Source organism: Pseudophryne corroboree, chromosome 3 (assembly GCF_028390025.1).
Source record: "Pseudophryne corroboree isolate aPseCor3 chromosome 3, aPseCor3.hap2, whole genome shotgun sequence".
In the NCBI taxonomy this organism is placed as follows: domain Eukaryota; kingdom Metazoa; phylum Chordata; class Amphibia; order Anura; family Myobatrachidae; genus Pseudophryne; species Pseudophryne corroboree.
The window spans coordinates 312,053,162-312,079,271 of NC_086446.1; the positions used below are offsets into that span (position 1 = coordinate 312,053,162).

Consider the following 26,110-nt stretch of genomic DNA (forward strand, 5'->3'; position numbering starts at 1 on the left):
TCAAGGGGAAACCTTCCAAGGAAGATGGAAGCCGGCCTGCCGATAAACATTCTGGAACTAAGAGCAGTCTACAACGGTCTCCTCCAAGCGGCCCATCTTCTGAGAAATCGGGCCATTCAAGTGCAGTCGGACACTGTGACAACAGTAGCTTATATAAACCGACAGGGCGGAATGAAGAGCAGAGCTGCGATGGCAGAGGTAACAAAAATCATCATCTGGGCAGAAAAGAACACGTTGGTGCTATCAGCAATCTTCAGCAGACACGATGGGCTCTCCATCCGGAGGTGTTCAAGTAGGTAACAGATCTTTGGGGCGTACCCCAGATCGACATGATGGCCTCTTGTCTCAACAAGAAGCTTCGGCGGTATTGTTCCAGGTCGAGGGGGGCTTTGTCATGTAAAAGCCCATACTTGATCTTCCACGAAGATAGAGCTGAGCTCCGGACACGTCAGCAGTTTTTTCCGAAGGTTGTGTCGGCATTTCATATCAACCAACCTATTGTGGTGCCAGTGGCTACTGACTCCTCAATTTCATCAAAGTCCTTGGATGTTGTAAGGGCTCTGAAAATTTATGTGAAAAGGACAGCTCGTCACAGGAAATCAGACTCTGTTTGTCCTGTTCGATCCCAAGAAAATTCAGTGTCTTCGATATCTCGCTGGATCAGGTTCACTATCCAGCATGCATATTCTACGGCAGGCTTGCCGTGTCCTACGTCTGTCAAGGCCCACTCTACACGTAAGGTGGGGTCTACCTGGGTGGCTGCCTGGGGTGTCTCAGCATTACAACTTTGCCGAGCAGCAACTTGGTCTGGGTCGAACATATTTGCTAAGTTCTACAAGTTCGATACTTTGGCCTCTGATGATCTGAAGTTCAGTCAATAAGTTCTGCAGGAGCCTGCGCGCTCTATCTCCCATTCTGGGAGCTTTGGTACATCCCCATGGTACTAATATGGACGCCAGCATCCTCTAGGACAGGCCTGGCCAACCTGTGGCTCTCCAGCTGTTGTGAAACTACAAATCCCATCATGCCCTGCCACACTTTTGCTATTAGGGAATGCTAAAACTGTGGCAGGGCATGCTGGGATGTGTAGTTTCACAACAGCTGCAGAGCCACAGGTTGGCCAGGCCTGCTCTAGGACGTAAGACAAAATAGGATTTTGGTTACCTACCGGTAAATCCTTTTCTCGTAGTCTGTAGAGGATGCTGGGTGCCCGCCCAGCGCTTCGTTTTCCTGCACTTGTTATCTAGTTCAGTACAACTTCGTTTTAGTTGAGTACTGCGTTGTTCACTTGGTAAGCAATGTTTCAGCGGTTGCTGAGTTTTCAAGCTAAGTTAGCTTGATGTGCCTTGTATGTGTGAGCTGGTATGAATCTCGCCACTATCTGTGTTAAATCCTTCTCTCGAAGATGTCCGTCTCCTCGGTCACAGTTTCTAGACTGAGTCTGGTAGGAGGGGCATAGAGGGAGGAGCCAGCCCACACTCTCAAACTCTTAAAGTGCCAATGGCTCTTGGTGGACCCGTCTATACCCCATGGTACTAATATGGACCCCAGCATCCTCAACGGACTACGAGAAAAGACTTTACCGGTAGGTAACCAAAATCCTATTATTCTACATACCAGGAGTGCCAGTCATTAATGGAATACTATTATATATATATATATATATATATATATATATATATATGTATGTATATGTGTATATATATATATATATATGTGTGTATATATATATATATATATATATATATATATATATATACATATACATACATACATACATACATACATACATACATACATACACACACAATGCCCAGGTATTAATCCCTCTTTATACTGTACATGGATGTCTTGTCAGATCATAAATTTAGACTATTTATTTCTATATTCCAATAGACAGTCAATACTTTGACGTATTACATACTGGGATCAATATGTGGTTAACCCCTTTGGTAGTTGGATTTAACAGTGGTAAAGTTATAAACTAATTCCGCTCCCAGTATGTCTCTCGAAATTTTCAGGTAATTTATCTAAAGCAATTTTCTAGGATCACTGGAAATGAAAAGACATTTCTAGTCCATACTATTCGTGAAAAATAAAATATAAATAATTAATTTTTCTTTTTTGTAACTGTTTTTACAAAACACTCACTTTTGCTGGTATAGGTTATAGTGTGACTGAGTACAAACTGCTGGTGACTGTGCCTGGTCCATGTAGCTGTTTGTTGGCATAACATCTGAGGCAACAAACCTATGAAGAGAAAAGAAAATAGTTTTACGTACTAACACCCAAAGCTTTGGTTGTTCTCTCTGTCGTGTTGTTTATGGTACAGGAGCTGAAGAATTAAACCACTGGATCTGTAAAAGGCTGCCTAACTCATTAGGTGTCATAGTACACATTTATGTGAATATCAGCAGTCTAGGTAGTGACTAGTTGCAGGTTTATACTACGGCCGCAGCACTGTAATTGCTTTCATACACCAATGCCACTATCCCACAAACTAAGCTGCAAATCTATGCATCTGAAAGTGTATGCCTGACCTGCCCACTGTTCTAGCATCCGCAGACATATCGGTCACTATTAGAATCATCACTTACACCAGCCAATGCTAGGTGCAAGGGCGCCATCAAAACAGGTGTCCCGTACCCACATGCATGACTCAGGACACTTATGTTAGACACAGCCACTCTGTGCAATACTCATGGCTCAGAAATGCCTACTTTATGTTAGTCTCCAAATGTGCAAGCTGTAGCACGCACACACCTATTTGCGACTTCAGACACATTGTGGGGTACATGTACACACCACGTTTTGTTATACTAACTTATGCGAAGTACACTCAGAACCAAGAGATGTGTCCACTTTCACAAATATGTTTGACTCACCCCGCTGAAATAGGACCAGACTAGCCAAGACAAAACAAGTGTGTACATTCTACAAGTATTACACCATTCATGAGTAGATTGGAGCATAACAGACTAGTGAAACAAAGTAGGTTATATAAAGGGAGAACTTTTTCATATTATTATATACACGTGACACTTACTCTGGAACCACTTGCTTTATGGCTGGCTTCACGTAGCCGTCTCCTTTTGCTGCATAGAACAAGCAAAGTCACAAGTTTAATACAAAGGAATCTAGAAAGGTAGAATTCATGTACAAACTATAGTCCAACAACATCTGTATAACCGAGTGGTTAGAGAGAGTGGTCTTCTGTATGCCGAATGTCGGGATCCCGGCGCACAGTATACCGGCGCCGGAATCCCGACACCCGGCATACCGACAACTATTCTCCCTCGTGGGGGTCCACGACCCCCCTGGAGGGAGAATAAAATACTGTGGCGCGCATAGCGCGCCACCGTGCCCGCAGCGTGGCGAGCGCAGCGTGGCGAGCGCAGCGAGCCCGCAAGGGGCTCCTTTGCGCTCGCCACGCTGTCGGTATGCCGGCGGTCGGGCTCCCGGTATGCTGGTCGCAGGGAGTCCGAGCGCCAGCATACCGTACGACACCCGTTAGAGAGACAGGCAGAGGGGGATACATATAGAGAGACAGGCAGAGGGGGATACATATAGAGAGACAGGCAGAGGGGGAGAGATTAATACTTACAGGGATTGCAGAGAACTGGGGTGTAATACTTGGAGAACACTTCATCCTTGGGACGCTCAGGATACACGTAGATGAGATAATTGAGATCTCCAAGTCGATCTGCTAAAGAACGTACTGAGAAATCCCGGCTGGTGAATGGCATCAGATTCCACAAGGCCCTATCGGCTAGAGAAACATATAAGCTCTTTACAAGCAGCAAAATCTCCCAGAAATTACATTCTGACTAGCACTGTAGCCCAAATGTAGTAGCGTGTGGTTTTGTTTTCTTTTATTAGCATGTTTTACGCACCTGGTAAAACAATAAAAGCCGCAATCATCGGACCAGAAGTAACTGGTACAAACCTTTGCTGATAACCTGAGCATCATATACTACAACCTGGCAGGAGAAGTAGAACCTAGATTTCAGGAGTGGAAACTTACGCAGCTCAAACTTCCATGCTATTGTGATGCCCCCAATTTCCGAATCACTGAAGCGCAGGAGGAAAGTCCCATCCCTTTTATTCACCAGCATGTCATGAGCCTGCTGCTTATTGACAAAGCCCAAAATAGCCCTGAAAACCAAAATAAATGATGACGTGATGAAAGGTGCATTTATCCAATAGGCAGTTATAGAACATACATGCAAAGGGAAATACACATCTTTACTTCTAAAATGGTGACGAAGAAAATAAGAATTTACTTACCGATAATTCTATTTCTCGTAGTCCGTAGTGGATGCTGGGAACTCCGTAAGGACCATGGGGAATAGCGGCTCCGCAGGAGACTGGGCACAAAAGTAAAAGCTTTAGGACTACCTGGTGTGCACTGGCTCCTCCCCCTATGACCCTCCTCCAAGCCTCAGTTAGGATACTGTGCCCGGACGAGCGTACACAATAAGGAAGGATTTTGAATCCCGGGTAAGACTCATACCAGCCACACCAATCACACCGTACAACCTGTGATCCGAACCCAGTTAACAGCATGATAACAGAGGAGCCTCTGAAAAGATGGCTCACAACAATAATAACCCGATTTTTGTAACAATAACTATGTACAAGTATTGCAGACAATCCGCACTTGGGATGGGCGCCCAGCATCCACTACGGACTACGAGAAATAGAATTATCGGTAAGTAAATTCTTATTTTCTCTGACGTCCTAGTGGATGCTGGGAACTCCGTAAGGACCATGGGGATTATACCAAAGCTCCCAAACGGGCGGGAGAGTGCGGATGACTCTGCAGCACCGAATGAGAGAACTCCAGGTCCTCCTCGGCCAGGGCATCAAATTTGTAGAATTTAGCAAACGTGTTTGCCCCTGACCAAGTAGCTGCTCGGCAAAGTTGTAAAGCCGAGACCCCTCGGGCAGCCGCCCAAGATGAGCCCACCTTCCTTGTGGAATGGGCTTTTACAGATTTTGGCTGTGGCAGGCCTGCCACAGAATGTGCAAGCTGAATTGTACTACAAATCCAACGAGCAATAGTCTGCTTAGAAGCAGGAGCACCCAGCTTGTTGGGTGCATACAGGATAAACAGCGAGTCAGATTTTCTGACTCCAGCCGTCCTGGAAACATATATTTTCAGGGCCCTGACTACGTCCAGCAACTTGGAGTCCTCCAAGTCCCTAGTAGCCGCAGGTACCACAATAGGCTGGTTCAAGTGAAACGCTGAAACCACCTTAGGGAGAAATTGAGGACGAGTCCTCAATTCTGCCCTGTCCGTATGAAAAATTAGGTAAGGGCTTTTATAGGATAAAGCCGCCAATTCTGAGACACGCCTGGCTGAAGCCAGGGCTAACAGCATTACCACTTTCCATGTGAGATATTTTAAGTCCACAGTGGAGAGTGGTTCAAACCAATGTGATTTTAGGAACCCCAAAACTACATTGAGATCCCAAGGTGCCACTGGAGGCACAAAAGGAGGCTGTATATGCAGTACCCCCTTGACAAACGTCTGAACTTCAGGAACTGAAGCCAGTTCTTTCTGGAAGAAAATCGACAGGGCCGAAATTTGAACCTTAATGGACCCTAATTTTAGGCCCATAGACAGTCCTGTTTGCAGGAAATGCAGGAAACGACCCAGTTGAAATTCCTCTGTAGGGCCTTCCTGGCCTCGCACCACGCAACATATTTACGCCAAATACGGTGATAATGTTGTACGGTTACATCCTTCCTGGCTTTGATCAGGGTAGGGATGACTTCATCCGGAATGCCTTTTTCCTTCAGGATCCGGCGTTAAACCGCCATGCCGTCAAACGCAGCCGCGGTAAGTCTTGGAACAGACAGGGTCCCTGCTGGAGCAGGTCCTTTCTTAGAGGTAAAGGCCACGGGTCCTCTGTGAGCATCTCTTGAAGTTCCGGGTACCAAGTCCTTCTTGGCCAATCCGGAGCCACGAGTATAGTCCTTACTCCTCTCCTCCTTATGATTCTCAGTACCTTGGGTATGAGAGGCAGAGGAGGGAACACATACACTGACTGGTACACCCACGGTGTTACCAGAGCGTCCACAGCTATTGCCTGAGGGTCCCTTGACCTGGCGCAATACCTGTCTAGTTTTTTGTTGAGGCGGGACGCCATCATGTCCACCTTTGGTTTTTCCCAACGGTTCACAATCATGTGGAAGACTTCTGGGTGAAGTCCCCACTCCCCGGGGTGGAGGTCGTGTCTGCTGAGGAAGTCTGCTTCCCAGTTGTCCACTCCCGGAATGAACACTGCTGACAGTGCTATCACATGATTTTCCGCCCAGCGAAGAATCCTTGCAACTTCTGTCATTGCCCTCCTGCTTCTTGTGCCACCCTGTCTGTTTACGTGGGCGACTGCCGTGATGTTGTCCGACTGGATCAGCACCGGCTGACCTTGAAGCAGAGGTCTTGCTAGGCTTAGAGCATTGTAGATGGCCCTTAGCTCCAGGATATTTATGTGAAGTGATGTCTCCAGGCTTGACCACAAGCCCTGGAAATTTCTTCCCTGTGTGACTGCTCCCCAGCCTCTCAGGCTGGCATCCGTGGTCACCAGGACCCAGTCCTGAATGCCGAATCTGCGGCCCTCTAGAAGATGAGCACTCTGCAACCACCACAGGAGAGACACCCTTGTCCTTGGTGACAAGATTATCCGCTGATGCATCTGAAGATGCGACCCGGACCATTTGTCTAGCAGATCCCACTGGAAGGTTCTTGCGTGAAATCTGCCGAATGGGATTGCTTCGTAAGAAGCCACCATCTTTCCCAGGACCCTTGTGCATTGATGCACTGAGACTTGGCCTGGTTTTAGGAGATTTCTGACTAGTTCGGATAACTCCCTGGCTTTCTCCTCCGGGAGAAACACCTTTTTCTGGACTGTGTCCAGGATCATCCCTAGGAATAGAAGTCGTGTCGTCGGGATCAGCTGCGATTTTGGAATATTGAGAATCCAACCGTGCTGGCGCAGCACTATCTGGGATAGTGCTACTCCGACTTCCAACTGTTCCCTGGATCTTGCCCTTATCAGGAGATCGTCCAAGTAAGGGATAACTAAAACTCCCTTTCTTCGAAGGAGTATCATCATTTCGGCCATTACCTTGGTAAAGACCCGGGGTGCCGTGGACAATCCAAACGGCAGCGTCTGAAACTGATAGTGACAGTTCTGTACCACAAACCTGAGGTACCCTTGGTGAGAAGGGTAAATTGGGACATGTAGGTAAGCATCTTTGATGTCCAGAGACACCATATAGTCCCCTTCTTCCAGGTTTGCAATCACTGCTCGGAGTGACTCCATCTTGAATTTGAACCTTTGTATGTAAGTGTTCAAGGATTTTAGGTTTAAAATTGGTCTCACCGAGCCGTCCGGCTTCGGTACCACAAATAGTGTGGAATAGTACCCCTTTCCCTGTTGTAGGAGGGGTACCTTGATTATCACCTGCTGGGAATACAGCTTGTGAATGGCTTCCAATACTGCCTCCCTGTGAGGGAGACGTTGGTAAAGCAGACTTTAGAAAACGGCGAGGGGGAGACGTCTCGAATTCCAATTTGTACCCCTGAGATAGCACCTGAAGGATCCAGGGGTCCACTTGCGAGTGGGCCCACTGCGCACTGAATTTCTTGAGACGGGCCCCCACCGTGCCTGAGTCCGCTTGTAAAGCCCCAGCGTCATGCTGAGGACTTTGCGGAGGCGGGAGAGGGCTTTTGTTCCTGGGAACTGGCTGTTTGTTGCAGCCTTTTTCCTCTCCCTCTGCCACGGGGCAGAAATGAGGCGCCTTTTGCCCGCTTGCCCTTATGGGGCAGAAAGGACTGCGCCTGATAATACGGCGTCTTCTTAGGTTGAGAAGCTACCTGGGGTAAAAATGTGGATTTTCCAGCAGTTGCCGTGGCTACCAGGTCTGATAGACCTACCCCAAATAACTCCTCCCCCTTATAAGGCAATACTTCCATGTGCCTTTTAGAATCCGCATCATCTGACCACTGCCGCGTCCATAAACCTCTTCTTGCAGAAATGGACAGCGCGCTAACTCTTGATGCCAGTCGGCAAATATCCCTCTGTGCATCACGCATATATAGAAATGCATCCTTCAAATGCTCTATAGTCAGTAATATACTGTCCCTATCTAGGGTATCAATATTTTCAGTCAGGGAATCCGACCACGCCAGGCCCGCACTGCACATCCAGGCTGAGGCGATTGCTGGTCGCAGTATAACACCCGTGTGAGAGTATATACATTTTAGGATATTCTCCAGCTTTCTATCGGCAGGTTCCTTTAGGGCGGCCGTATCAGGAGAGGGTAGTGCTACCTGTTTAGACAAGCGTGTGAGCGCTTTATCCACCCTAGGGGGTGTTTCCCAACGTGCCCTATCCTCTGGCGGGAAAGGGTACGATGCCAATAACCTTTTAGGAATTATCAGTTTTTTATCGGGGGAAACCCACGCCTCATCACACACTTCATTTAATTCCTCGGACACAGGAAAAACTACAGGCAGTTTTTTCTCACCAAACATAATACCCTTTTTAGTGGTACTTGTATTATCAGAGATATGCAATACATTTTTCATTGCTTCAATCATGTAACGTGTGGCCCTAGTGGAAGTCACGTTTGTCTCCTCATCATCGACACTGGAGTCAGTATCCGTGTCTGTGTCTGCCATTTGAGGTAACGGGCGTTTTAAAGCCCCTGATGGCGTTTGAGACCCCTGGACAGGCACAAGCTGAGTAGCCGGCTGTCTCATGTCGTCAACTGTCTGTCGTAAAGAGCTGACACTGTCACGTAATTCCTTCCATAAGCTCATCCACTCAGGTGTCGACTCCCTAGGGGGTGACAACTGTATAATAGGCAATTGCTCCGCCTCCATCTCATTTTCCTCCTCAAACATGTCGACACAATCGTACCGACACACCGCACAGGGAATGCTCTGATAGAGGACAGGACCCCACTAGCCCTTTGGGGAGACAGAGGGAGAGTATGCCAGCACACACCAGAGCGCTATATATATATACACAGGAATACCACTATAAAATGTGCTTTTCCCTTTATAGCTGCTGTTAGTATAAACTACTGCGCCAAATTAGTGCCCCCCTCTCTTTTTTACCCTTTTCTGTAGTGCAGGACTGCAGGGGAGAGTCAGGGAGACGTCCTTCCAGCGGAGCTGTGATGGAAAATGGCGCCCGTGTGCTGAGGAGATAGGCTCCGCCGCCTTCTCGGCGGCCTTTTCTCCCGCTTTTTTGGTGAGTTCTGGCAGGGGTTAAAATACATCCATATAGCCCTGGGGGTTATATGTGGTGTATTTATGCCAGCCAAGGTGTTTTACATTGCTGCTCAGGGCGCCCCCCCCCTAGCGCCCTGCACCCTCAGTGACCGGAGTGTGAAGTGTGCCTGAGTAACAATGGCGCACAGCTGCAGTGCTGTGCGCTACCTTGTTGAAGACTGATGTCTTCTGCCGCCGATTTTTCCGGACCTTTTCTTGCTTCTGGCTCTGTAAGGGGGCCGGCGGCGCGGCTCTGGGACCGAGCTCCGAGGCTGGGCCTGTGTTCGGTCCCTCTGGAGCTAATGGTGTCCAGTAGCCTAAGAAGCCCAATCCACTCTGCACGCAGGTGAGTTCGCTTCTTCTCCCCTTAGTCCCTCGATGCAGTGAGCCTGTTGCCAGCAGGTCTCACTGAAAATAAAAAACCTAAAACTAAACTTTTACTAAGAAGCTCAGGAGAGCCCCTAGTGTGCACCCTTCTCGGCCGGGCACAAAAATCTAACGGAGGCTTGGAGGAGGGTCATAGGGGGAGGAGCCAGTGCACACCAGGTAGTCCTAAAGCTTTTACTTTTGTGCCCAGTCTCCTGCGGAGCCGCTATTCCCCATGGTCCTTACGGAGTTCCCAGCATCCACTAGGACGTCAGAGAAATGAAAGTTGTAAAAAGATTTAGAAGGCGGCAAGGAAAACAGACCGGAAAGCAATGGATTATGTTTAGGTGTTTAACTGGCCATATATTCTCTTTACATCAAGCTTTAAACTTCTCAGCCAATCATAACAAAGACTTCTCATTTAGTTTTATTAGCTGGCTTTGTGCGCTAAGTCACGGATCAATTCTGCACCTCTCGTTTTTTAGTTCTAAAATTCGAACTCTTCAGCATTTTAAGAAAACATTTTGAAACGAACACACCGTAACGATGATGGTACGTCTCAAAATAGTTTTATATGTCACATCTACTACATATACCACCATCTTAAATAAGAGAATTCACAGAACGACACACTAAAAGGCTTACTGCTTCCTTTTATATGAGTTACTCTTTGAATACACCTTCCACGTGCTTTGCAGTGTCTTGAAAACTAGTGTAGAAACTTATTTATAGCTAAATAAGTCAAATACAGACCTGTAGAGGGTTCAGAAGGACAAATGTAAATGAAGTAGTACAGCAATGAACATTAGAAGAACAGACATTGGCCACCGCACAACTGATGTTGAAGTGAAGAGGAAAGGTGGGAGGAGCATAAAACACGTTTAGATGGACTTGAATGAAGCAAAAGAAACAAACAGATACAGACAATTTTCCACAGAGGCTTCTGGGTATTCCTATTTAATCTGCAGCTTACACTTACCCATCATTCCAGTGAGGCTTCAGGTGCTTTTTCAACACTTCCATTACTCCATCAAACCATTGCCAGAAAGTGTAGTTCCAACCAGGCAGATTCTCCTGCATGTAACATTCAGTAACATTGTTTATACATAAAGCAAAGTCACATCTCTTTTTAGTGAGTGTTCACATTTACATGACCCTTCACAACTGTGGACAACATAGTGCAGGTTGTCTGCAAATACAAATTTTAAAGGCAAATCATTCACCACACAGAAGTAGCAGCAAATGTGTGATCTTTACTAATATGCAAGAGTATAGTGCCACAATTCACAATGAGCTAGTGACATTACATCTCTTAATTCATCTGCAGTATGGCAACTACAGTAGATAAGACATCATACATGCCAATTGTCAACTCCCCATCAGGGACCTGCTATAGATGCTGTGTGCAGTCATATGGCAACGGTGAGTGCAGAGGGAGTTGTGCCTGTTCCAACTTGGGGCTGTGAAGGTTGACATATTTAACTAAGGGGTCTATTTACTAAGCTTTGGATGGAGGTAAGGTGAATGGAGGAAAAGTACCAGCCAATCAGCTCCTGACTGCCAAGTCACATGATCGGTTTTGAAAAATGACAGGAGCTGGTTAGTTGGTATTTTATCTTAGTCCACTTTACATCCATCCAAAGCTTAGTAAATAGACCCCCTTAAATCTATAGGAGCCTCATGTCCTGTACCTTGAGTACATTTTGTTGAGTTTTTGCTCCATCTCTTGTGGCTATTTTTTTTTTTTTTTACATTTGCTGCAATTCTATTTTTGTATAATAAAATAGTTGTTTACTGTAAATGATAGCACAACAGATCCACCAACATATTCCTACCTATAATTGCCACAGTCTATTAGTCTATGATGTAATGGAAACTGCATTTAACAATTCAATAATATTGTTTCTACACACTGTATACCGGTTGAGTCTCCAATATATGAAATGTTTGGGTTGAATTTGAGTTTCATGTGAATTGAAGGACAGGAGCACAACTAATATCGGAATAGTTCCATAACATTCAAAGCAACAACACAGGAGCCAAAGATACGATCAAACTTATTTAGTAACATCCAAATTTACTGCTAGGCATAGGTCTCAGTCAGCCTCTCACCCTGTTGAACTGTGCCCAGGACACTGTCATGTTGTTGTAGTCATCCTTGTGGCTGCTGGTGTTGTTGAAAAGTTTTTGTGCCAAGAATACCAGATTCTCATCACTGAGCCCTCGATTACTCTGAACCTCTGCTTTAAACTTCATATTCAGAGCATCGCACAGCTGCGGCCAATGAACCTTGTCTGGAACCACAAATGGTACCCGGCCCTGTGGAGAGGAGCAGATGTAAGGAGGCGTTAAATGAGCTTACAAAACCATGAGTTCACAGGCAGAGGTCTTTCAAAAAGGTCACATAATGCAAAGGCAACTTCCATAATCGTACAGTAGAGAGTATACGTCAGCAAGTTCCAATTTGTGTTATACCATTCATCATGTGACACTTTTAACATGAGTAATTTAACACACCACTGGATACCAAATATAACAAAACATTTGATATGATTATTTGAATCATCATTTTCTTTTGCATAAATACCATGGACACTGCAACAAGATCTTAGTTTGGCTGCATAAAGGTCTGGTTCCAATTCAGACAGCACCCTGTCATTAATCAAACATGCTTAGAGAAGTGTAACCTAACAAGGGAAGGGGGGAGAGGCTGGGCATTATGCCCTGATGCCACAAACATCAATGCTATCATTTTCTTTGGAAAATGAACTGAACACCTTTATAACTGTAGACCATTTCTTGGTTATCCAATCCATTTTTACATTACTTAACATGTCAGCACCATGTACTGTGGTAAGGAATTCCCATTCACAGGTCATGGCCGCTTCTGTATGGTTGTTGGAACAAAAAGGTTTGTTAGACAAACATTTGTATTGACTTGTAGCTTTTACATCTAATATATTGTATTTATGAATGTACTGTACTTAATTTGAAAACAGGTTTCACTTAATAAACGTATAAAATGCATTATACATTAGAAGTACTGGAGGGCGATTCTCCGTGATGCACGGGACAGCTAAACAAATTCAAATGACATACTTCTCCAAAATACTAAGATTTTAGTGGGTCTTAAGTTATGTCGAAGTCAGATAAATGACACATACAAACGACAGAGAGTGGCGCTTTTCGTGGTGGCGTAAGGAAGCAATTGACGTATATGGACGCACCATGCTTCTTTACCGCACATCGTGCATAGAGTCGCATGGTGTGCGTGTTGCCACGTGGTGAGTGTGTATACGGTAAAGACGCAATCATTGAGAAATGCCATAAAGACGCACACAGACACATATTCATACAACACATAACTTACACATAGACAGAACATGTCCAACACAAGACTTGTATTATATGGTATTTGTATTAAGAGTGTAAAACCAGATATACTGTATATGTATTATTGGGATAAAACAAGTTACTTACATCATGCTTAGCGTCAAAATGGTCAGGAGAATGTATGGATTAATTTAATAGCTATAGGTAAATTGTCACACATTGCGACAGTTATGATCAAATGTAGGATTCTAAAGGTAGAATTTAAATTCTAAATGTAGGATTCTATGAGACAAAGGACTTCCTGTAGCAGCATTTCCAGTGGCAAACACCTGTACCTGCATCTTAAAACTGGACATTGCTTTCATATGAACTGACCAATAACACACAATGAATGAGAAACCTCCCTCTCCTGGACCAATAGCAGAAGACCCAGCCCCAGATGTATATCTTCTCCAATACACAGTATATAAGTACTTTCCCTTGCCCACGGAGCTCAGTGCTGCTGATTCTAACTGCTGATGACTGTCTTCTGAGCTAAAGGTGACGTATACTGGCTGTAACTGTTTCTTATGTAATTGTAACTCGGTACCTCTTTCATATGCTTATACGTGTTTTACTTAATGATATATATTGTACTTATGTTATTTTGTATGCATACCTTTTTAATATCAAATACATTTATATGTATATCTGAGCGTTGGACCTCAGTAAACTATGTGTGTGACTACTTGCTTTTTCTTAAAGGACATAGTGCTGCGACATTTAGCGCACTATTATCGTATATGGTAATTAGACGCAACGTGCGTCTTCAGTATATAATAACACTGGTATTTAAATGTTTATTTAAAATAATGGAATTTCACAGTTATAAGGTAAGGCATTGCTACTAAGCAAGTACGTTTTCATACAAGAACAATTTCTTAAGACCAGTTTAAAAGAAAAAAAAAATTAATAGCATGTGATGAATGGGACTTTATGTTCACTTTCTGGAGAATCACCCTGAAGTAGATATTCAATTATGCATCGATGATGCACTAAAAAATAGGATTTTTAGACCTACCGGTAAATCCTTATCTCCTAGTCCGTATAGGATGCTGGGGACGACATCAAGACCATGGGGTATAGATGGGATCCGCAGGAGACATGGGCACTCTAAAGACTTTTCATTGGGTGTGAAATGGCTCCTCCCTCTAGGCCCCTCCTCCAGACCTCAGTTGTAGGAACTGTGCCCAGGGAGACTGACATTTCGAGGAAAGGAATTACTTAACTAATGGTGAGATATCTACCAACTGACACCCTCAACCATGCCGCACACATGGCATTCAACATAACACATGCCAACAGGCATGAACCAATTGCAGCAACATGCTGAACTAAAATAACACAACTTGTGTAACAGTAATAACTAAACTGCAGGTAAAATACGCACTGGGACGGGTGCCCAGCATCCTCTACGGACTAGGAGAAATGGATTTACCGGTAGTTATCAAAATCCTATTTTCTCATACATCCTAGAAGATGCTGGGGACGACATCAAGACCATGGGGTCTATACCAAAGCTCCAGTACGGGCGGGAGAGTGCGGATGACCCTGCAGCACCGATTGACCAAACTTGAGGTCCTCATCGGCCAAGGTGTCAAACTTGTAGAACTTAGCAAATGTGTTTGACCCTGACCAAGTAGCTGCTCGGCAAAGTTGTAATGCCAAGACCCCCCGGGCAGCCGCCCAGGATGAGCCCACCTTCCTAGTGGAGTGGGCCTTTACCGACGTCGGTAACGGCAATCCAGCCGTAGTATGAGCTTGCTGAATCGTATTTCTATCCAACGTGCAATAGCCTGCTTGGAAGCAGGACAGCCAATCTTGTTGTGAGCATACAGGACAAACAGAGACTCTGTTTTCCGTATACGAGCCGTTCTAGAGACATAGATTTTCAAAGCTCTAACCACATCTAGAGATTTTGAATCAGTGAATGTGTCAGTAACTACTGGTACCACAATAGGTTGGTTTATATGGAAAGATGAAACCACCTTCGGAAGAAAATGTTGACGAGTCCTCAACTCTGCCCTATCTTCATGGAAGATCAGGTAAGGGCTCTTGTGAGACAAGGCCCCCAATTCAGACACCCGCCTTTCGGATGCCAAAGCCAAAAGCATCACCACTTTCCAAGTGAGAAACTTCAACTCTATCTTTTGTAGAGGCTCAAACCAATCTGATTGAAAGAACTGCAATACCACGTTAAGGTCCCATGGTGCCACTGGAGGCACGAATGGAGGCTGGATATGCAGAACCCCTTTCACAAAGGTCTGTACCTCTGGGGGAGAGGCCAATTGTTTCTGAAAGTACACTGACAAGGCCGAAATCGGGACCTTGATTGATGCCAATCGGAGGCCCGCCTCCACACCATCCTGCAAAAAATGGAGAAAACGTCCTAAATGAAACTCTTCCGTAGGATCTTTCTTGGATTCACACCAAGATACATGTTTTCTCCAAATACTGTGGTAATGTTTCGACGTTACTCCCTTTCTGGCCTGAATAAGGGTGGGGATGACCTCAGGAATACTCTTCCTGGCTAGGATACGGCGCTCAACAGCCATGCCGTCAAACGTAGCCGCGGTAAGTCTTGGTACACACACGGCCCCTGCTGCAGCAGGTCCTCTTGAGGAGGAAGAGGCCGAGGATCTCCTATAAGTAACTGCTGAAGATCTGGGTACCAAGCCCTCCTTGGCCACTCTGGGGCAATGAAGATTGCTCGAACCCTTGTTTTTCTTATGATCCTGAGTACTTTTGGGATCAGCGGAAGTGGAGGGAAGACATACACTGACGGAAACACCCACTGGGTCAGCAGTGCATCCACTTCTACTGCTTGAGGGTCTCTCGACCTAGAACAGTATCTCTGAAGCTTCTTGTTGAGACGAGACGCCATCATGTCTATTTGAGGAACTCCACAAAGACTTGTCACCTCTGCGAAGACTTCTTGGTGGAGGCCCCACTCTCCTGGATGGAGATCGTGTCTGCTGAGGAAGTCTGCTTCCCAGTTGTCTACTCCCAAAATGAATATTGCCGACAGAGCTTGTAGATGTTTTTCTGCCCAGCGAAGGATTTTTGTCGCCTCTGCCATTGCCGCTCTGCTTTTCGTTCCGCCCTGCCTGTTTATGTATGCGACTGCTGTTACATTGTCCGCCTGGATCTGCACGGGACGGTCTTGAAGAAGATGTACCGCTTGTTGAAGGCCGTTGTAAATGGCTCTTGGCTCCAGAACGTTTATGTAAAGGCAGGCTTCCTGTTGTGACCAACGTCCCTGGAAGTTTTGTCCCTGAGAGACTGCTTCACAGCCTCGGAGACTTGCATCCGTGGTTACCAGGACCCAGTCCTGAATCCAGAACCTGCGTCCCTCTAGTAGGTGAGAGCTGTGTAACCACCACAGGAGTGAAATCCTGGTTTTTGACGACAGGATTATCTTTCTGTGCATGTGTGAGCCCGACCACTTGTACAACAGGTCCCACTGGAACACTCTGGCATGGAACCTGCCAAACTGTATGGCTTCATAGGCCGCCACCATCTTCCCCAACAACCGAATGCACTGATGGATCAACACACTTGATGGTTTTAATATCTGTTTTACCACTTTCTGGATTTCCAGAGCCTTTTCCAGCGGAAGAAATACTCTCTGAACTTCTGTGTCCAGAATCATCCCGAGGAAAGACAACCTTGTCGTCGGTTCCAACTGTGACTTCGGGTAATTTATGATCCACCCGTGTTGTTGGAGTATTGACAGAGAGCGTGATATGTTTTGTAACAACTGCTCCCTGGATCTCGCCTTTATCAGGAGGTCGTCCAGATAAGGAATTATATTGACTCCTTTCTAACGAAGGAGAACCATCATCTCCGCCATCACCTTGGTGAATACCCTCGGCGCCGTAGAGAGACCGAAAGGTAACGTCTGGAATTGGTAATGGCAATCCTGAACCGTGAATCTCAGATAAACCTGGAGAGGAGGATAAATGGGAACATGCAGGTAAGCATCCTTTATGTCCACCGACACCAAGTAGTACCCCTCCTCCAGGCTGGCAATCACTGCCTGAAGTGATTCCATCTTGAACTTAAACCTTTTTAGGAAACCATTCAGATCCTTTAGATTTAGGATCGGTCTGACCGAGCCGTCCGGCTTCGGAACCACAAAGAGGCATGAATAAAAACCCCTCCCTTGTTGTGACAATGGTATCAGGACTATGACCTGGTCTTGACATAATTTTTGGATTGCCGCTGTTACTGCTTCTCTTTCTGACGGAGAAACTGGCAAGGTCGATCGTCTTAAGACTCCAGCTTGTACCCCTGGGATACTATTTGCAACACCCAGGGATCCAGGCCAGACAGAATCCAATCCTGGCTGAAGAGTCTGATAGGTGCCCCCACCCGAGCGGCCTCCCGCAAGGGAGCTCCAGCGTCATGCTGGGGATTTGGCAGAAGTAGGGGTAGACTTCTGCTCTTGGGAACCTGGAGCCGCTGTGGGCTTCTTTCCCCTTCCCCTACCTGCAAAGGAGAGGGAACCTCTCGTCTTTTTTTATTTATTGGGCCGAAAGGACTGCTTTTGCGGGTGATAGGTCTTTTTTGCCGGTGCAGGCGCAGAGGGCAAAAATGTCGACTTACCTGCGGTAGCCGCCGAGACTAACGCATCCAGGCCATCGCCAAATAAGGCCTCACCTTTATATGGGAGAGCCTCAATGTTTCTTTTGGAATCTGCATCCGCGTGCCACTGGCGAATCCACAACGCCCGCCTCGCCGATACTGCCATGGCAGCGGCCTGTGAACTCAAGAGTCCAATATCCTTCATTGCTTCCAGCATGTAGGCGGCAGCATCCTTGATATTCCCTAACTTAAGGAGTATCTCATCAGTATCTCATTGGTAACATAAATGGATTTCAATGTTGTTTCCATTTTGCGGTCTGCCGGCTCTTTAAGAGAAGCCGTGCCAGGAGCAGGGAGAATTACCTTCTTTGTCAACCTGGAAAGTGCACTGTAACACAGGGGGCGACTCCCACTTTTTCCTGTCCTCAGCCGGGAAAGGGTAAGCTATGTGAATCCTTTTGGGAATACGAAATCTTTTATCAGGATTCACCCACATCCCTTCAAACAGCGCATTTAGTTCGTGTGAAGGGGGGAACGTGACTTTGGACTTCTTTTCCTTACATAAATACGCCTTCTCCTGAGGTACAAGAGTGGTTTCTGTAACCTCCAACACGTCCCTTATAGCCACAATCATATATTGTATATTTTTTGCCAATTTATGATCTATCTCTATGGATTCACTATCGTCGACACAAGAGTCAGAATCCGTGTCGGTATCAGTGTTTACAACATTTGCAAATGGTCTCTTATGTGACCCACAGGGGCCGCCCGCATAAGGAATAACAGCATCCTGAAAAATCACATCTTCCACAGATTTTCTCCAGCATGCAGCCTTAGATTCAGATTTATCTAATCTACGGTTAATCAGATGCATACTGTCACGTATCTCTTTCACCCATGCAGGCTCTTGGTGTGCCGGTAGCGCCACCACATTACAACTCTGTGTCCCTAAAATAGCTTCCTCCGGGGAGGAACTCCCTGCCTCAGACATGCCTCACACGTGTACAGCACACCAACAGACACTGGGACTTATTTTGAGGACAGACCCACAGTAAAATCTGTCAGAGGGACACAGGATAGGAGCAGCTAGTTCACAATCCCAGCGCCAGAATTTCCTGTGAACACAGTATGTCCACAGCCTAACAGCGCTTTTTAAATAGTAATATACACTTTCAAATGCACCACAATCGCTTTGTGCCCCCCCCCTTAATAGCACCCTGTACTTGTCAGAAGTGGAGGAGAGGACCAGCGTGTTCTCTGCAGCCTGAGGAGAGAGAGAAAATGGCGCTGAGTAGTGTGCTGGCTGCCTGAGGAAGAAGCTCTGCCCCCGCAATGGCGCGTCCTTACACTCATACAAACACTAATATTTATACTGGCGGGGGTAGGGCAACTTATGCCCCCTTTTAGCCAGTTTGAGGTATTTTTCTTGCTGCCCAGGGTGCCCCCCCTGCGCCCTGCACCCTGTAGTGCCTGTGTGTGGGCAGCAATGGCACGCTGCACTCCCGCCAGCCGCGCCGCACCTCAGCCGTCACTTACTTGATAGAAGATCATTCTTCTTATACTCACCTGTCTTCTGACTTCTGGTTCTGTGAGGGGGTGACGGCGTGCTGTGGGAGTGAGCATCTAGACACGGCTAGCATTCAGTTCCCTTCAGGAGCTAATGGTGTCCTGACAGCCAGAAGCAGAGCCATGAAACTCTGAGGAAGTTGGTTCTGCTTCTGCACCCTCAGTCCCACGAAGCAGGGAGTCTGATGCCAGCAGATCTCCCTGAAAATAAAAAACCTAACATAAGTCTTTTCAGAGAAAATAAGATTTTACTTACCGATAAATCTATTTCTCGTAGTCCGTAGTGGATGCTGGGGACTCCGTCAGGACCATGGGGATTAGCGGCTCCGCAGGAGACAGGGCACAAAAATAAAGCTTTAGGATCAGGTGGTGTGCACTGGCTCCTCCCCCTATGACCCTCCTCCAAGCCTCAGTTAGGATACTGTGCCCGGACGAGCGTACACAATAAGGAAGGATTTTGAATCCCGGGTAAGACTCATACCAGCCACACCAATCACACCGTACAACTTGTGATCTGAACCCAGTTAACAGTATGACAAACGTAGGAGCCTCTGAACAGACGGCTCACAACAATAACAACCCGATTTTTTTGTAACAATAACTATGTACAAGTATTGCAGACAATCCGCACTTGGGATGGGCGCCCAGCATCCACTACGGACTACGAGAAATAGATTTATCGGTAAGTAAAATCTTATTTTCTCTGACGTCCTAGTGGATGCTGGGGACTCCGTCAGGACCATGGGGATTATACCAAAGCTCCCAAACGGGCGGGAGAGTGCGGATGACTCTGCAGCACCGAATGAGAGAACTCCAGGTCCTCTTTAGCCAGGGTATCAAATTTGTAGAACTTTACAAACGTGTTCTCCCCCGACCACGTAGCTGCTCGGCAGAGTTGTAATGCCGAGACCCCTCGGGCAGCCGCCCAGGATGAGCCCACCTTCCTTGTGGAATGGGCCTTGACAGATTTAGGCTGTGGCAGGCCTGCCACAGAATGTGCAAGTTGAATTGTGCTACAAATCCAACGAGCAATCGTCTGCTTAGAAGCAGGAGCACCCAGCTTGTTGGGTGCATACAGTATAAACAGCGAGTCAGATTTTCTGACTCCAGCCGTCCTTGAAATATATATTTTCAATGCCCTGACAACGTCCAGCAACTTGGAATCCTCCAAATCGCTATTAGCCGCAGGCACCACAATAGGCTGGTTCAGGTGAAACGCTGACACCACCTTAGGCAGAAACTGAGGACGCGTCCGCAGTTCTGCCCTGTCCGAATGGAAAATCAGATATGGGCTTTTATACGAGAAAGCCGCCAATTCTGACACTCTCCTGGCTGAAGCCAGGGCCAGTAGCATGGTTACTTTCCATGTAAGATATTTCAAATCCACCGATTTGAGTGGCTCAAACCAATGGGATTTGAGAAAATCCAAAACTACATTAAGGTCCCACGGAGCCACTGGGGGCACAACCGGGGGCTGTATATGTAGTACTCCTTTTACAAAAGTCTGGACTTCAGGAACTGAAGCCAATTCTTTCTGGAAGAAAATCGACAGGGCCGAAATTTGAACCTTAATGGACCCCAATTTGAGGCCCATAGACAATCCTGTTTGCAGGAAATGTAGGAATCGACCCAATTGAAATTCCTCCGTGGGGGCCTTCCTGGCCTCACACCACGCAACATATTTTCTCCAAATGCGGTGATAATGTTGTGCAGTCACCTCCTTCCTGGCTTTTACCAGTGTAGGAATGACCTCTTCCGGAATGCCTTTTTCCCTTAGAATTCGGCGTTCAACCGCCATGCCGTCAAACGCAGCCGCGGTAAGTCTTGGAATAGACACGGTCCCTGCTGAAGCAGGTCCCGTCTTAGAGGTAGAGGCCACGGATCTTCCGTGAGCATCTCCTGAAGTTCCGGGTACCAAGTTCTTCTTGGCCAATCCGGAGCCACGAGTATCGTTCTTACTCCCCTTTGCCGTATAATTCTCAGTACTTTTGGTATGAGAGGCAGAGGAGGAAACACATACACTGACTGGAACCCCCACGGTGTTACCAGAGCGTCCACAGCTATTGCCTGAGGGTCTCTTGACCTGGCGCAATACCTGTCCAGTTTTTTGTTGAGGCGAGACGCCATCATATCCACCTTTGGTTTTTCCCAACGGTTCACAATCATGTGGAAGACTTCTGGATGAAGTCCCCACTCTCCCGGGTGTAGATCGTGTCTGCTGAGGAAGTCTGCTTCCCAGTTGTCCACTCCCGGAATGAACACTGCTGACAGTGCTATCACATGATCTTCCGCCCAGCGAAGAATCCTTGCAGCTTCTGCCATTGCTCTCCTGCTTCTTGTGCCGCCCTGTCTGTTTACGTGGGCGACTGCCGTGATGTTGTCCGACTGGATCAACACCGGCTGACCCTGAAGCAGGGGTTTTGCCAGGCTTAGAGCATTGTAAATCGCTCTTAGCTCCAGTATATTTATGTGAAGAGACATCTCCAGGCTTGACCATACTCCCTGGAAGTTTCTTCCCTGTGTGACCGCTCCCCAGCCTCTCAGACTGGCATCCGTGGTCACCAGGACCCAGTCCTGTATGCCGAATCTGCGGCCCTCTAACAGATGAGCACTCTGCAACCACCACAGAAGAGACACCCTTGTCCGTGGCGATAAGGTTATCCGCTGATGCATCTGCAGATGCGATCCGGACCATTTGTCCAGCAGATCCCACTGAAAAGTTCGTGCGTGGAATCTGCCGAATGGAATCGCTTCGTAAGAAGCCACCATCTTTCCCAGGACTCTTGTGCATTGATGCACAGACACTTTCCCTGGTTATAGGAGGTTCCTGACAAGTTCGGATAACTCCCTGGCTTTCTCCTCCGGAAGAAACACCTTTTTCTGAACCGTGTCCAGAATCATTCCCAGGAACAGCAGACGTGTCGTCGGGGTCAATTGAGATTTTGGAAAATTCAGAATCCACCCGTGCTGTTGCAGCACTACTTGGGTTAGTGCTACTACGTCCCCCAGCTGTTCCCTGGACCTTGCCCTTATCAGGAGATCGTCCAAGTAAGGGATAATTAATACGCCTTTTCTTCGCAGAAGAAACATCATTTCGGCCATTACCTTGGTAAAGACCCGAGGTGCCGTGGACAATCCAAACGGCAGCGTCTGAAACTGATAATGACAGTTTTGCACCACGAACCTGAGGTACCCTTGATGTGAAGGGCAAATTGGGACATGCAGGTAAGCATCCTTGATGTCCAGGGACACCATAAAGTCCCCTTCTTCCAGATTCGCTATCACTGCTCTGAGTGACTCCATCTTGAACTTGAATTTTTGTATGTACAGGTTCAAAGATTTCAGATTTAGAATAGGTCTTAACGAGCCGTCCAGCTTCGGTACCACAAATAGTGTGGAATAATACCCCTTTCCCTGTTGTAGGAGGGGTACCTTGACTATCACCTGCTGAGAATACAGCTTGTGAATGGCTTCCAATACCGTCGCCCTGTCTGAGGGAGACGTTGGCAGAGCAGACTTTAGGAACCGGCGAGGGGGAGACTTCTCGAATTCCAACCTGTAACCCTGAGATACTATCTGCAGGATCCAGGGGTCCACCTGTGAGTGAGCCCACTGTGCGCTGAAATTCTTGAGTCGACCCCCCACCGCCCCTGAGTCCGCTTGTAAAGCCCCAACGTCATGCTGAGGGCTTTGCAGAAGCCGGGGGGGGGCTTCTGCTCCTGGGAAGAAGCTGCTTGGTGCACTCTCTTACCCTTTCCTTTGCCTCGGGGCAAATATGACTGTCCTTTCGCCCGCTTGTTCCTATAGGAACGAAAGGACTGCGGCTGAAAAGACGGTGTCTTTTTCTGTTGGGAGGGGACCTGAGGTAAAAAGGTGGATTTCCCGGCTGTTGCCGTGGCCACCAAATCCGATAGACCGACCCCAAATAATTCCTCCCCCTTATACGGCAATACTTCCATATGCCGTTTGGAATCCGCATCACCTGACCATTGTCGCGTCCATAAACTTCTTCTGGCAGATATGGACATCGCACTTACTCTCGATGCCAGAGTGCAAATATCCCTCTGAGCATCTCGCATATAAAGAAAAGCATCCTTTAATTGCTCTAAAGTCAATAAAATACTGTCCCTATCTAGGGTATCAATATTTTCAGTCAGGGAATCCGACCAAACCACCCCAGCACTGCACATCCATGCAGAGGCGATGGCTGGTGGCAGTATAACACCAGTATGAGTGTATATACTTTTCAGGGTAGTTTCCAGCCTCCTATCCGCTGGATCCTTGAGGGCGGCCGTTTCAGGAGACGGTAACGCCACTTGTTTTGATAAGCGTGTGAGCGCCTTATCCACCCTAGGGGGTGTTTCCCAGCGCGCCCTAACCTCTGGCGGGAAAGGATATAATGCCAATAACTTCTTTGAAATTAGCAGTTTTCTATCGGGGTTAACCCACGCTTCATCACACACTTCATTCAATTCGTCTGATTCAGGAAAAACTACAGGTAGTTTTTTCAGACCCCACATAATACCCCTTTTTGTGGTACATGCAGTATCAGAGATATGCAAAGCCTCCTTCATTGCCGTGATCATATAACGTGTGGCCCTACTGGAAAATACGTTTGTTTCTTCACCGTCGACACTAGATTCGGTGTCCGTGTCTGGGTCTGTGTCGACCGACTGAGGTAAAGGGCGTTTTACAGCCCCTGACGGTGTCTGAGACGCCTGTACAGGTACTAACTGGTTTGCCGGCCGTCTCATGTCGTCAACTGATTTTTGTAATGTGCTGACATTATCACGTAATTCCATAAACAAAGCCATCCATTCCGGTGTCGACTCCCTAGGGGGTGACATCACCATTACCGGCAATTGCTCCGCCTCCACACCAACATCGTCCTCATACATGTCGACACACACGTACCGACACACAGCAGACACACAGGGAATGCTCTTATCGAAGACAGGACCCCACTAGCCCTTTGGGGAGACAGAGGGAGAGTTTGCCAGCACACACCCAAGCGCTATAAATATATAGGAACAACCCTATAGAAGTGTTGTCTCCCTTATAGCAGCTTAATATATATATCAAAAAACGCCAAAAAAGGTGCCCCCCCCTCTCTGTTTTACCCTGTTTCTGTAGTGCAGTGCAGGGGAGAGTCCTGGGAGCCTTCCTCGCAGCGGAGCTGAGCAGGAAAATGGCGCTGTGTGCTGAGGAGATAGGCCCCGCCCCCTATTTCGGCGGGCTCTTCTCCGGTGTTTGTGAGACCTGGCAGGGGTTAAATACATCCATATAGCCCCAGGGGCTATATGTGATGTATTTTTTAGCCAGAACAAGGTATTCTCATTGCTGCCCAGGGCGCCCCCCGCAGCGCCCTGCACCCTCCGTGACCGCTGGTGTGAAGTGTGTGACAACAATGCAGTGCTGTGCGCTACCTCATGAAGACTGAAAAGTCTTCTGCCGCCGGTTTCTGGACCTCTTCACTTTTCGGCATCTGCAAGGGGGTCGGCGGCGCGGCTCCGGGACCGGACTCCATGGCTGGGCCTGTGTTCGATCCCTCTGGAGCTAATGGTGTCCAGTAGCCTAAGAAGCCAATCCATCCTGCACGCAGGTGAGTTCACTTCTTCTCCCCTAAGTCCCTCGTTGCAGTGAGCCTGTTGCCAGCAGGACTCACTGTAAAATAAAAAACCTAAAAACTTTTTCTAAGCAGCTCTTTAGGAGAGCCACCTAGATTGCACCCTGCTCGGCCGGGCACAAAAAACAAACTGAGGCTTGGAGGAGGGTCATAGGGGGAGGAGCCAGTGCACACCACCTGATCCTAAAGCTTTATTTTTGTGCCCTGTCTCCTGCGGAGCCGCTAATCCCCATGGTCCTGACGGAGTCCCCAGCATCCACTAGGACGTCAGAGAAACTCAGTAGAGCTCCTCAGAGTGCATCCAGTCGACCTGGGCACATTTTTAAAACTGAGGTCTGAAGGAGGGGCATAGAGGGAGGAGCCAGTTCACTCCCAATGAAAAGTCTTTAGAGTGACTATGTCTCCTGCGGATCCCGTCTATACCCCATGGTCTTGATGTCGTCCCCAGCATCCTCTAGGACGTATGAGAAACTGTCAGTGACAGCTGTACTTTGGGTAAATTCAATCAGCAAGGAAATGTTTACAGGCTGTTCAAAGGGGTGGTCTTACCGGCTCTGCAAATGCATTGTCCCACAAGACTGTTGCTGTGGCATTGTTGTCCTGACTCCCGTGGACAATGACAACAACAGGAAGAGACAATGTCTGGAAAAGAAAGTGAAACAAATACAAAAACAAATGATTGTTTTGTTTATCTAAGCGTTCACAACAGTGAATATGATCTACTTAACCGTGGAAAATTTAGATTACAGAAAAACAATAGATCTTTTGCCTTTAGTCCACTTTGGTCACCAAGAAAATTGCACCACTTAGGGGTTTAAGTATTTTCCAAATTAGAAGGAATGAAGCATGCTGGTATTAGCCAAGGACCTTCCTTTTTTTTCCTCACCTTTACTTGGAACACCAACTCATTCCCACCCACACTGAACTGCGACTCAAACAGAATGGTAAACTTCTCCTCGGTCACAGACTCTGCTCCACGCCTGTCTGAGCGTTTGATCCTCTTCAGGGACTGTGAGGAAGAAGAGGGGAATTAGCCAGATGGAAAAGCATGGATTCTGTTATGCAATTTCCTGGTTTCTGCTCTCATTTTCCAAAAATGAAGAAAAACAACCCATTAGCCAGGAAATGCTGTATCCTTAGTACGGAGAGTAAAGAAAAAACAAATGCATTATTACAATGTTAGAAAGAGAAATATAAAGTGAGAATATAAGGGAGCTCTCTCTGCTGTGTGGTCAGGAGGCATACTATGTACAGCCCAGCAGCAGCAGTTCCAACCTCACTAATGTTATGTCTCATTGCAGATA

The 26,110-nt window shown here is 47.0% G+C and overlaps 1 protein-coding gene across 1 annotated transcript in view; it reads right to left on the reverse strand.

Moving 5' to 3' along the window:
• Nucleotides 1-26,110, reverse strand: part of LOC135055407 (signal transducer and activator of transcription 5B) — a 478,909-nt gene that overhangs the window by 26,462 nt on the left and 426,337 nt on the right. Inside the window, exons 12-19 of the mRNA XM_063959429.1 lie at nt 25,693-25,815; nt 25,356-25,448; nt 11,768-11,974; nt 10,635-10,729; nt 4,025-4,155; nt 3,605-3,769; nt 3,047-3,095; nt 2,152-2,250 (exon numbers count right to left, since the gene is read on the reverse strand). Of these exons, the coding sequence (XP_063815499.1) occupies nt 2,152-2,250; nt 3,047-3,095; nt 3,605-3,769; nt 4,025-4,155; nt 10,635-10,729; nt 11,768-11,974; nt 25,356-25,448; nt 25,693-25,815 (962 nt within the window). The remainder of the gene's footprint in view (nt 1-2,151; nt 2,251-3,046; nt 3,096-3,604; nt 3,770-4,024; nt 4,156-10,634; nt 10,730-11,767; nt 11,975-25,355; nt 25,449-25,692; nt 25,816-26,110) is intronic.